Source organism: Schistosoma haematobium (assembly GCF_000699445.3).
Source record: "Schistosoma haematobium chromosome Unknown HiC_scaffold_559, whole genome shotgun sequence".
NCBI classification, from domain to species: Eukaryota; Metazoa; Platyhelminthes; class Trematoda; order Strigeidida; family Schistosomatidae; genus Schistosoma; species Schistosoma haematobium.
The window spans coordinates 1-11,166 of record NW_026137157.1 but is presented as its reverse complement, the minus strand read 5'-3'; the positions used below and the strand labels follow the sequence as shown (position 1 = coordinate 11,166).

The window sequence follows — 11,166 nt, the reverse complement described above, 5'->3', positions numbered from 1 at the left end:
GTTCAAGTGACACGGAACGCTGTGAAAATGTGCAGAGTGTCACCTGGTGGTTGTGTTGTGAGTCGAGTGATTGTGAACAACTCTGATGTGGTTGAGACTCGACCTAGGGGTGACAGTGAGGAATGATCTTAAGACGACGGCCCATTGCCGTGGGGTCGCATTTAAGGGGTTTTGAACCCTCTAGGCTTCAAAAAGGGCATTCACCAAGTTTGATACCACCATGTTCACCACATTATACACATCCTTAGTGAGAACTAAGTTAGAGAACTGTGTCCAGGCTGCAAGCCCCTGTTTAAAAGGTGACTCAGACATACTAGATAAAGTACAGAGGGCAGCTACGCGTGCAATACCGGTACTCCGGGGTTTATCATATAAAGAGCGGCTTGAAGAACTGAACCTCTTTACTCTGTCCTATCGCAGACTAAGGGGAGATCTAATATTGATGTACAGAATACTGAGAAATGATTTCGGACCTAACTTATTCTCTCTCTTTCTTCCCACTAGATCGGGACACCTCAGAGGACATAGCAGGCGAGTAGAAAGGCCAAGAACGAACAAAATACCCGTGGCATACAGGTTTTCACACCGAGTCATCAATACTTGGAAACTGCTGCCTGAAGCAGTGGTGTCCGCACCTTCAATTGACTCTTTCAAGAGAAGCCTGGACACTCACAGAAGCATACTAGAAAAGGTATAACAAAGGCCGTAGGCCTTCTGTCCTTACTACACAAATGTGAATCTGAATCGGAATCTATAAAGTGATATCGTAGAGCGCTTGCTGTAAACTATGACCTTGAGAGGACGCGTACGTCAAGTTTGTTCCAAACTTCAGAAGTTTCATAGCTGTGATCTCAGAGCAAGATTCTGAAGAAGAAAAAAGAGAAACAGAAGAACAGCAAGGCACTTGGATATGAACGCCAAACGTTGCTTAACATTGTGTAGTAGAACGGGCAGAGGTATAATAAATTAGAATAAATTCATATTATGTCTTGTTAGGATGAAGTGAAGTCAGAGGCTCCATATTAGAGAATGTACTAATGAAGAACAATGAGTTGTGTCGTTTAACAAGTTGGAGTAAGCTCACATGAAGGAAGGGAAGTCAAGGTTGGTACAAGGGAAGCGGTTTATTAGGAGGGTGTGTATATAGAGGGTGAAGTGTTAAGAATACTAATGACTATATATTTTGTTATCTAATTTTTTTTATTTTTTCGTCTGTCCGATGCCAGCTACACAATCCTAGTGTGAAAGTTCGAGTTAGCATGTTATAGGTTGTCTTAGTAGAATGGCTAATCCAGCATAATATTGGAAACATGAGTCTGAGTGGTGAGCGTAGGAAGACAATTTATATCACAGATTGACTGACTTATTCTCAATCATGAGGAGCCTGATACATACAAAATGTTCTGTCCCCACAAACACGGGTGGATTGAAGTTATCGCCCTCACCATCAATGCTTGCTGGTCAGTAACTCCACCCTCCCTCCTTTTGTAATGTTAGGCTCATTTAGGCTTATTTTTGTATATACGTCATACCTCACACAATCCTCTGTTTCACAACCTGTTGGAAAGCACTATTTCTATTAGTACCATTTTACAAGCTTATCAGGCAGTTACAAGCTATGGACTGTGGGTAAAGCATCGATGCAGTGCCTCTGTTGACTATAGTATAAAGTATAGTTTGCCAATCAGAGTATAAGCGTTAAGAAGGGTATATTGTAGGATAGTTGTTGTAAAGAAGGATTTTAGATTCATTTTGATAGAAATTACGGAGAATAAAGCCAAGGGATTTCCGCATTTTGGATGCTTTGGCTGAGATGTGTTCAGAGATATTAAGACTGTGTGAGTAATGTACCCCTAGGTCAGTTACTGATGCCAGTCTGGGCAGTGTGTGATTGCTAAGTGTTTCATTTTAAGAGATGTGTCTCCTATACATAACCAGCCTCATTTCTCTGTGTTGAACTCTAACCTCCAGCGTTTGCACCAGTTGTCTACCATGTTGAGTTCATGTTGGATTGTTTGCATAGTACTGCGTAAATCGCAAATGTCAGTTTTATAGATGACTTTTAAGTCATCGGCATAGAGGTAGGTCTTACCTGTGCTAAAACACTTGCATATATTGTTGATGTAGATTATAAAGAGCAATGGACCCAAGACACTACCCTGCACAACACCACTGGTTATTGGTCGAGGTGTAGATGTTTTAGAGTTAATGTTATTTATTTGATATCTGTTCGTAAGGAAAGACTTGATCCATTGCAAAAGGGGATTTATAATTGCAACTGACTTAAGTCTGTTGATTAGAAGATTATGAAGTACTTTATCAAAGGGTTTCTTAATATCGAGGTATAGTATGATAACTAGTTTCTTCTGGTCACGTATACGAGTAACCTCGTTAAAGAAGTCTATCAGGCATGTACTGCACGACCTTGTTCTAATGAAGCCGTGTTGTGACGGGTCTATTAGATGTTCCTTGAGTAGGTGATCAGATAGTTGATTTTGTATCACTTTTTCCATTATGCGTGATATGACTGGAGTGATATTTATAGGTCTGTAGTTTTCAACCAGGTTTCTCGGTCCGGATTTGTGTTTGGGAAGAACATACGTTACCTTCCAGGTTTCCGGATATGTACCTGTCTCTAAAGATAATGTGTATATTTTGAGTAGTAGCGTCTGTATGTCCGGTCCTGACATTTTATAAACGATTGAAGGGATGTCATCGGCACCAGAACTCGCATTTGGCTTAAGGGTTTTAATGGCGGTATGTATACTCCTAATGCCGAAGTTTATGGTACTAAGATAGTTTTTGCCGGTGCACTTTATGTCGATATCTGGAGCATCAGATGTATTCCGATTGTGAGGAAACCATTCACTTAATAGTTCACATATGACGGTTTGGTCATTATACGTTACTCCATCGTGCAGTAAGGAGTGAATGTTGTGGTCTGTGTTCTTTCTTATGCGTTTCGTGAGGAGACGACATAGGGCTTGGGCTTTAGATGCAGCAGCGAGCGCAGTACGTTCCTCTACCTGTTTATGCTTGTTGTGTTGACTTTGTACTCCGTCAAGTACAGAGTATATCTGGTGCAGGGCATTGAAGTCTTTTGATATTTAGTACATCCTTATCGGTTTTCGTAGTTTAGACCTAGTCTTTTAGTTTACATAGGGAGTAATTGTTTTAAAACCAATTTTAGAGGGTATAGTAGTGTCTAGTGCAGATTTGGTGGTGATATTGAATATTTCTAATGTTTCTAAGAGGTTATTACTGGTAAAGAAACTGCCCCAGTCAGAGTGCTTTATTAGAAATCGAAAGTTTTCGCAGTCAGCGTTTGCATAGTCTCTATATTGGAATCGCGTGTTTAATGTCTTTAATTTGTTGCATATGGCAAGAATCGGAAGGGTGCAGAGGACTATTTTATGATCGCTGTTGTGAAACTTTTCGCCAACCACCATTGATGTTGGTGTGACATTATGACAGAATATCAAGTCAAGAATGTTGTGATTTCGTGTAGGCAGGTGTACATGTTGTTGCCAGCCGTGTATGTCTAAGGACCTAAGTATGCTTTCAAAGCACAATGGGCCAGAATGTGTTTTCCAGTTGATGGTGGGAAGGTTGAAATCACCACATACAATTTTGTAAGTGAAGTCAAGCGAGGCAGGCTGAGCAAATGACTCACTTATAATAGTGTCAGTTGAACTAGGAGTGTTTGGAGCTCGATATATGCATCCGATTAGTATTTTACATTCATGAGTGTGCACAGTAAGCCGTATCGATTCAGGAAGTTTGCTGAGGACGTGGTCGCTATAGATTTCCGCTCTCAAATTTTTTGATACATAAACGAGACAACCACCACCCTTCTTGGTGACTCGATCACAGCGGAAGAGCTCATAGGTGTCTATTTGTAGATATGTGTCTGTGGTATCGGAGGACAGGCAACTTTCCGTTATCAAAACAAGTGAGGGGTTGTTTAGAAGTAATAGGGTGCGTAGGTAAGTCATCTTACAGGGCGGGTTTATTGCGCAGCCGTTCGCTCCGTTATAGTTTGTGGATGTGAAGCGTGGCCATTAAGAGTAAAGGATATTAGTGGGTCACTGGCATTTGGTTATAGGTGTCTACGAAGCATTGTCCGTGTATTTTGCTTTGCAACCACGGAGTAAGCAATGTCTGGGTTAAGAATAGAGTGCCAGGTGAGGATAGGGAACCGACTGGTGAGGTAGTAAGTCCTCATCAACTGAGGTGGTTGGGATGTGTTACGTATACCCAGCCACCGTTTACCTCGACGAGTGATGTTTTCTGGTGCAGCAGTTGCTAGCTAGAAGAAAGATAGGGGCGACCGAGCCAAAACATGGCATCAGTACGTGATGTTACTGACAATTGGACTTAGCCATGTTAGCAAGTATAGATTACCTGGTTGTGGTCCGCGTGATTATCGTAACCAATGGTCAGACTTTGAATGACATGGCTCAAAATTGTTTGGAATGGCGCATGTGCATCTATTTTTTGTCTTCCCCGACATAATGAAACTCTACATTCCTCATAACATATTTTTGTTTATATTGCGCTTATTTAGATTTTCTTTTTAGGTCGTCTGTTCGACGCTTAGTTTTTTCTATTCCCACTGTTACTGTTACTGCCTGTACTATCATGAGATTTGGCCTGACAAATTTATCTCTGTGTTAATGAGGTATGACAACTTGAACAGATGCACATACGTACAGGTTCTACATTTATGACTGACTGGTATTCTCAGAAACCTACCACTCTTCAGATTTTAACAGGTTGGTTCACAATCTGATGTTTTGTCGTTGAAGCTCTGCCTACTATCATGTTTTATAAACACTCATCACAATACATTTACCGACATGTAACAACTGAACAATTATTTAGCATTACTTATTGAAGATTTAGTCAACTGACACGACGACCAGTTCATTATTTCGGCTTTCTGATAATCTTCGCTCTCAACCTCACATATGTCTGCTTGCGTTTCGCTGGACGCAGAAAAGCCGCACAAAAAGGACCCATTAGAACTGAATTGAGTAACGAGAAAACCAAAAGTAGGTTCCAGGAACAACTGAGGTCACACTTAGGTAGTTCGGAAAACGAGGCTGACCCAGATGTTGCTTGGAAAGATATACAAGCAGCTGTGGAAATAGCAGTGACATCTATTAGTGATTTAGGCCACAGGGTTACAAAGAACCAATGGATTCCTTTCAAGGTCTATTGCACTGATGGATTCTCGTAAACTCATCCCATCGGGTTCTGAACACGATGAAGAGCGAAAACAAATCAGATCTAGGTTAAGCAAAAGTCTAAGGAACGACCGTGAGCAGTGGTGGGCAACGAAAGCAAAAGAGATGGAAAAGGCGGCGGCTATATGGAACACAAGACAGCTTTACAGATTAATAAAAGAAACTGGAATTACTAAGTCAAATGTAAGTGAGAATATCTCGGAAAAAGACGACACTCATCTGCTCCCAGTCCAGACGTTTAGAAAGATCGGCGAAACACATTAAAAAGCAGTTCAGCTGGTCTCCAGCTACTCTACAACTACCCATCATTCCCAGACAGTGTGAATGGAACATTGAAGTAGGTCCCCCAACTCTAGCATAAGTTCAAAAGGCTATAGCTAGTCTGAAACGAGGAATGGCAGTTGGTCCAGATGGATTGGCTCTAGAGGTCTTTAAGGATGGTGGACCAATCTTAGCGATTAGGTGGACTAATATTTTGGCTAAGATCTGGGAGTTAGACGTTATTCCATCTGACTGGTCACAATCACTTATCGTCACAATATATAAGGTAGGGTTAAAATCATCCTGTGACAACCATAGAGGGATTAGTTTAACTAATATAGTATCTAAAGTACTAGCCTCGATAATTATTGGACGCCCAACTAAGACTCGTGAACTGCAGACACGAGAAAATCAGTCTGTCTTCAGACCTGGTCATGGATGCATAGACCACATATTCACCATTCGTCAGGTTCTAGAACACAGGCATACTTATCGGCGTCCGACAATGGTGGTCTTTCTTGACTTAAAAGCAGCAGTTGACTCCGTAGACCGCGACATTCTGTGGCAGTGCCTGTCATTGAAAGGCGTACCTCAGAAGTACGTAAACCTTGTGAGGGCTCTTTACCCGAACACCACTAGTCGAGTCAGAGCTGATGGCGACTTGTCATCTGGTTTTGCGTCCGTCAAGGCTGCCCACTTTCTCCATTTTTGTTTAACTTCATCACAGACCTACTGATGGAAAGAACATTCACGTCGACTGAATTCTCGGGTATTGATCTCCTTCCAGGAGGTCCACTTGTCGACTTGGAATACGCAGACAACATAGTCCTGTTTGGTGAAGACACTGATAAAATGAAGAGTCTTCTGGTGGCACTAAGCAACTATACCAGAATGTTTAGAATGAGCTTCTCTCGTTTTGCTTTTGCTAACTTACGTCATCTATGGTGAAGGCGAGATATCCGTCTATCAATAAAAGGACAAGTGTACTGCGTGGCAGTTCGTTCTGCTCTATTTTACGGCCACGAAACATGGCCATTAAGAGTAGAAGACACTCGTAAGCTACTAGTGTTTGACCACAGATGTCTTGCCCTCAAATGCCCTGGTATGGCCGAGAGTGGGGTGGGGCCGCCCCCTCTCGAAACGCTCTCACATGGCCACGCGTATACAGCCTCTGCCAGGGAAGTCCTACTCACTGCCTTCTCGTGACAGGGGTGTTGTTTGCGAAAATGAGAGGACGAAAAGCGAATGTCCGGCGCTGTAACCGGACCCCAAACCAAATCAATGTTGCACATGGGCTCCAGTATCCTGCGGGAACAAATGGCGTATGAACCAATCGTTGGCCACCGGCTACCATGGGACTGGATCTCCTCACGATGCTCCACTGCCTTGTGGGTTAGACCTTTAGGTCAAAGGCTTGGGGTGTGGCCCCTAAGAAAACCACCTGCTTCGGTTTGGGCACCCGGGCAGTATCCCAGCCCTCACACAAGTCGAATGATTTGTGTGGCGCATATCTACTTGGTGCCTCCTTGTACTAATGTTTATATGTTTAAATAAATAAATAAATAAGTAAACAGATGTCTTAGAAATATTGCTTGCATCTGCTGGTATCACCGGGTAAGTAACAGTGAGGTTAGATAGGGTATGGTAAATCAGTTGATGAGGTTGTGAGTCTTCATCGACTGAGATGGTTGGGCTACGTGTTGAGTGTGCCTGAACACCGATTACCACGACGTGCAATGCTAACGGGTGTTGGGGATGGTTGGAAGAAAGTTAGGGGTGGCCAAACCAAAACGTGGCATTAGTGCTTGAAGACACTAACATCTGGTCTGAGCCATGTTGGTAGATGCAGACTACTCAGTTAGGGTCCACGTGACTATCGTAACCAATGGTTGTAGACTCTTGGTGAGATGGCTCAGAATCGATCACAGTGGCGTCGGTGTATACACTGTCTGTCTTCCCTTAAACTAAGAGATTAAAATCGCTTCATATCTTCCTTTCTATGTACTAAATCTTTCTTCCTGTACTATATCCTTATATGCAATCTTTCATATATTACCACTATTGACTTAACTACTCCTATGAATCCGGTGTTCATCTTGCTGTGCTAATGCGGTATGGCAACTTGGATTGATGCATATATGTGCCTGGTCCTACGTTGTAGCCGACTGACTGACTGATTGACTGATGTTATTGGTTCACACCAAAGTTTTTATACAGATGATACATGTATCTGTAACCTAATAAATTTAACTTAGTGTATTGTACGACTCTCTGGTTGGTTTTCGAGTTACACAGTTTTGTAAAATCTATTTTCTTTAGTTTTATAATTAACTGAAGGAAATGTTCCCATTTTATTCATTCTACGATCATTAGTTTACAGATGGTGTCTTACTTATTCTATTTAATGGGTCTTATTGATGGCTATTTTGTAGCATTTCATGCATATTATCCAACACCAACAACAGAAGAATTGTGTACATCAAATGTTAAACTAGCCTTTGAACTTATTCAAGCAGCTGGTATGGTTGAACCTCCAGCAAAACTTGAAGAAATTGTTGCAGGCGATAGCAGTGCTGTATTACGCGTGTTGTATGGCATCTATTCATATTGTGCACATATGGAGGATGAACAACGTCGGTATGAAATAAATAATATTCGGGAACAAGGTGAGATGGATGAATATTACGGTAATAACCAGAAACCTTCTGTACAACATGGTCTAATTAATTTATCGTGAAGTATATGTAACTGTGATAATATGTCTCTGCTGTTTTCTGTGATGTTAACATTTTAAAAATTACCGTGGAATAAAATGCGTTACCACTGGAGTGATTTACTTTTAATAAATAACAGATTATCGTTTGATGTTCTTTAGTTACTTTATTTTTAGAAACAATAAAATGAATTTGTATGTAAGTACTCCATTATATTATTTCTCTCTCTGTCTCTCTCTCTCACACACACACTCCTTTGCGAATCTACGCTCTTCAGTCTGATATTTTTTACACCAATAAACGTTCTGATGTCAGTTTTGTAGTTATCTACATTATTTTTTTGCGGTTAATTGTTTTACTTTCCTAAATATTGATGTTAGTTTCAATTTCTAGATACGATAATAAAAGCAATAACTTTGAAAAGATTCATTTATGATTATGTTCCTTTTGGTTAACTGATAGTGTAGTTTATTATTTTTCTCTGCGCTATGTAGTTTTATTGTATATTGTATAAGTTTTCTGCGCCCGTGGGTTTTATCTCACTGAATGTATTCATTACTACCAAATAGAATGGGGTTTTGTTTTTCTAGACGTTTATTTCTTGCTCTTATTACAACGTTTATGTTATATACCATTTCATTGGACAAATATATGAAATAATCATGCCTACATGTATACAAACGGAATATCTTAAAGAGATCAACTTTAGACAACAGTCATCTGTTAACATCGAGAAAGATTTGTCTTATAAAGAAAAAATTGAAAGTTCAACATCAGAGAGTGATTTGAATTTCACAATAAGCATTCGTAAAAATAGTTTGTTCATTTACAAGTTCTATTCCCAATCCAGTTCATGATTCAAGTTACACTAAATATTTTATTCGCACAACAAATGTTTACATGGGCTTCTGATTATTATTTCATACTAACTTAAGCCCCATAACATTGTGCACTACATTCGCTTTTCGTGAAAGCAATTAGGCAGCCATGTAAGTGATGCTCACTTCGAGGCAGCGTAGAATGATATTAGAAAAGCTGTGAAAACAGCAGTGGCATCTGCTTAACTTTGGAACTACTTCAGTGGTTCCAACATGCGCGGGTAGTGATTTCATGATAATTTTGACCAGATTATTGTAATGCAAACATAGTTTATATTCCAAGAAATCACCCTACACTAGTAATGCAGTACAGATCGAAACACTGAACAGCACACCTGTTTTTGTTTTTAACAAGCACTTGTGGGGAAGATGAATCAACTTGATGAAAATGAAATCGATAACAACAAGATTTCACCAACTATGAAATAACCAAGGTTGCACAGACTTCTAACACAAGTGACGACAACTACACACACACACACACACTCAACTTTACTGGCAACTGTCGACCTAACCATTGAGATAAACAAGTTGCAAGGCAGTAGTATTCTGAGTTTAGATGTATAAGATATCGCCCAGATATTTTCGGATTACCATGTAGACCGTACGGAAGAATTAAGTTTCTGTTCAACATGACTATATTATATTATCTGCATGGTATCGGTTTTCGAGTAGTGTACCCAGAACAAACATCAATGAAGTTGGCAACGCTACAGAATTTCTAAAACATTGTGAAACAGTTGTCAAAATAATAATATGGACTATACTATTGTGTCATTAAAAAGACTATGAATGTGGTAAATAAACATTTCCGTTGAATCTGAATACAGTACATTTTTAATATAAAATGAATATTTAATTATTAATGAAAAAGTATTACGATAGTTGTGGTTATAGTTTTGATGAATCATTCTGTTTAAAAATTAGGGAAATACTGAAAGAATTTATGTTGTTTAATAGAAGAAGATTGGTGAAGATTACAGATTGTTTCTAATCATAATATAATATTTAGTAAACCAGATAACACTACATCAATCATGATGAAAACTTGATTTGCAGAGAAGTTGAAAAGATGTAAGAGTAAGGTGTATTTCTGAAGAGTATTGATATGATAGGGAAGGTCTTATATACGTTGTAGAGTTAAACACCTTCAAAATGGATTTACTCTACTCGCCTATAGTATTGAATTATACTTATTTTTCTGGCAATACTTTGTACATCAACGTGTTATTTTATTTTTTAAAAATATCTCTTCTAGTGGGCAGTTGTCTTGGTTTTTGATATCAGCTTATTGAAGAGCTACATCAATATTTCGGTCACAGGAGTATCTATCACCTGGGTACATTTCATTTACTATTCAGGATTTTACCCGTGCACCACTCATAATGAATTACGGAAACATAACAAGTGAAAGTCACCGTATTATTCTCGTGAACATAATCACCACATATGTTTATGAATAATAGTTTTAATAGAGATCTGAAAATGAAAATGTTGTTGCTTAATATAATAGGGAACTTTCGAAACAACAAAATGACTGAACTGACGCATAACCTAGGACAGCAAGGCAACACTTTATATCAACGAAATTCGAAAGTGTGAAGTAAGTGTAAAAGTAATTATAAGGGCAGAACATTGCGGTGCAAGAAAGCGTTATCAATGAGAAATTATGAATGTGGAGTAAAAATAAAATACTTGCATTTGCAATGGGACCATCGGACATAAGCTTCTCAGTGCGGGCTTCAACAAGTTCATTGAATTCCTGGCGTTTGCGATTTGCCACCTCACCAGATGAAATCGATTTCCTGCCACGAACGCCTGACGATTTTGCATGTGTTTTTATACTTCTAGTGGAAGTTTTGGAATTTTTAGTTGAGGCAGCAACTCGTTGTAACTTTGGACCGTTTTCCGACTCCGCTGTACTAGTTGATAGACATGAAGGGATTAGAGGTAAAAATAAATGTGATTTGAATTTAAAGCTCTTTAAATCTAGTAAATGAGAGTACAACCGAAAGCATAACTTGATTACTTGATTATTTAAACCACACAAATTCAAAACCAAAC

At 39.5% G+C, this 11,166-nt stretch overlaps 1 protein-coding gene across 1 annotated transcript; it reads left to right on the top strand.

Moving 5' to 3' along the window:
* The first annotated feature begins 479 nt into the window (after positions 1–479).
* MS3_00000542 (uncharacterized protein) lies at positions 480–7,671 on the top strand. Its single transcript, XM_051208270.1, has 2 exons — positions 480–956; positions 997–7,671. Exon 2 carries the CDS (start codon positions 5,644–5,646, stop codon positions 6,244–6,246), a length of 603 nt encoding a protein of 200 aa, XP_051063899.1. The 5' UTR covers positions 480–956; positions 997–5,643; the 3' UTR covers positions 6,247–7,671.
* The last annotated feature ends 3,495 nt before the right edge of the window (positions 7,672–11,166 follow it).

Coding starts and splice junctions, on each gene's coding strand:
- MS3_00000542 (XM_051208270.1), top strand. CDS start 5,644: ATGGCAGTTGGTCCAGATGGATTGGCTCTAGAGGTCTTTAAGGATGGT.